The sequence below is a fragment of the Nestor notabilis genome, unplaced genomic scaffold (genome assembly GCF_000696875.1).
Source record: "Nestor notabilis isolate BGI_N333 unplaced genomic scaffold, ASM69687v1 scaffold31779, whole genome shotgun sequence".
Lineage (NCBI taxonomy): Eukaryota > Metazoa > Chordata > Aves > Psittaciformes > Psittacidae > Nestor > Nestor notabilis.
Genome location: NW_009942887.1, coordinates 1 through 1506, shown reverse-complemented (window position 1 = coordinate 1506; position 1506 = coordinate 1). Strand labels below are relative to the sequence as shown.

Genomic DNA, 1506 nt, shown 5'->3' with positions numbered 1-1506 from the left:
AAGCAAACAGAGCTGTCAGGCGGTCAGACCGACATATCTGCCTTCCCTGTCTGTAACTCTCCATTTCTAGTTTCTCCTGATCCGTGGGATTTCCTGGTCTCTCAGGAACAGGACTCTGCAGCCAAGGCAGGAAAGCACAGAGCTGATACCCTGCTTTTGGGATGGGGGAGACCAGTGCCACCAACTCCCTTCCCAGTTTTGCTGGTGATTGAGCCCTGAGTAGCTGATGTGTGTGCTGGATCCATGTGAAGGACACTCAGTTGGGCAGGAGGGATGAGGGCAGCACTGTGTCCCTCAGGGGTGGCTCTCCAGGGCTGAACCTTCCCATGTTGGCTGGATCCCAATGGTCCTCTCAGCTGCCTCTCACCACTGCTTTCCTCGTTTCTAGGTCGTTCAACATGAATGTGGCTGTTCTCCTCCTGGGGCTGGGGCTGCTGGAGGCAGAAGGCAGGTGCTTCTTCAAGCGCACTCAGAAGCACTGTGTGTGCTACAACCTGTCACAGGAAAACATTGACAGCATCATCCAGTGCCTCCCAGCCCCTGTTGTGGAGTTTCGGGGGGGAGACCTTCAGAAATACATAGCCTTCCCCATCAGTGACCCAGACCCCTCTGTCATTGAAATGCTGGGCTCCCTGGTGTTCAGGAAAGTCATCTTTGGTGATCTCCTGGTACCTGAGATACTCCTTGCGCAAGTCCTAAAGTTCTTCTCCTACACCCATGTCCAGGAGCTGGTGTTTGACAACTGTGTTTTTGAGGGGAGAGGGAACTGGGACAGAATGGCTGGCCAGGACTTGCCCATATTGTCCCTGCGCTTCCACAATTTTTTTGGGCCGCGAGCAGGACTTCTCGAGTCTGAGCAGCTTCCTCGGGGCTCTGCAGGAGCTGTCCATCACTGCCTCCCGCCTCGCCAGCCTGCCCTGTGCCGTCGGGAGGCTCTTCACAGCCCTGCGCTCCCTGGACACGGCACAGAACAGCCTTGGTGATGAGAGCCTGATGTCCGCCTTCTGCAGTGGGGCTTTCCCTCAGCTCCGGGCGCTGAGTCTGCAGCACAACAACCTGACATCGTACCACAGCGTGTGTGAGAGCGTGCAGCTGCTGCGGGAGCTCCAGTATCTCAGCCTCAGCCAGAACAAGCTCATGGCAGACCCGTCCTCCTCCTGTCAGTGGCCACTGTCCCTCGCACGCTCCGGTAGCCAACCCTCACCCAGACCAAGCTCCTGTCAGCCCCGTCCTCCTCCTGTCAGTGGCCACTGTCCCTCCGCAGCTTTAACTTGTCTGACACTGGCTTGGATGAGGTCCTCACACCTCTGCCCCCCAGTCTGGAAGTGCTGGACATGAGTTACAACCACCTCCACGCTGTAGACATCTCCCTCGGCTCCTTGAAGAAGCTCTTCCTGAGCCAAAACATGCTGCAGGCTGTGCCCACCATCAGGAATTGCCCGCTGTTGGACACCCTGCACCTGGACAACAATTCCATCACGGAGCTGCCATGGGATGAGATGAAGA

The 1506-nt window shown here is 57.0% G+C and overlaps 1 protein-coding gene across 1 annotated transcript; it reads left to right on the top strand.

Annotated features, from left to right (window-relative positions):
- Positions 1-388: 388 nt before the first annotated feature.
- Positions 389-1502, top strand: LOC104400948 (toll-like receptor 2; the record flags this gene model as incomplete). The annotated part of the gene is given in 3 exon segments (XM_010021624.1): positions 389-820; positions 822-1159; positions 1225-1502. Coding segments are annotated over 3 exon segments (1048 nt in total), but the record flags the coding sequence as incomplete, so codon positions are not given.
- Between the last annotated feature and the right edge of the window lie 4 nt (positions 1503-1506).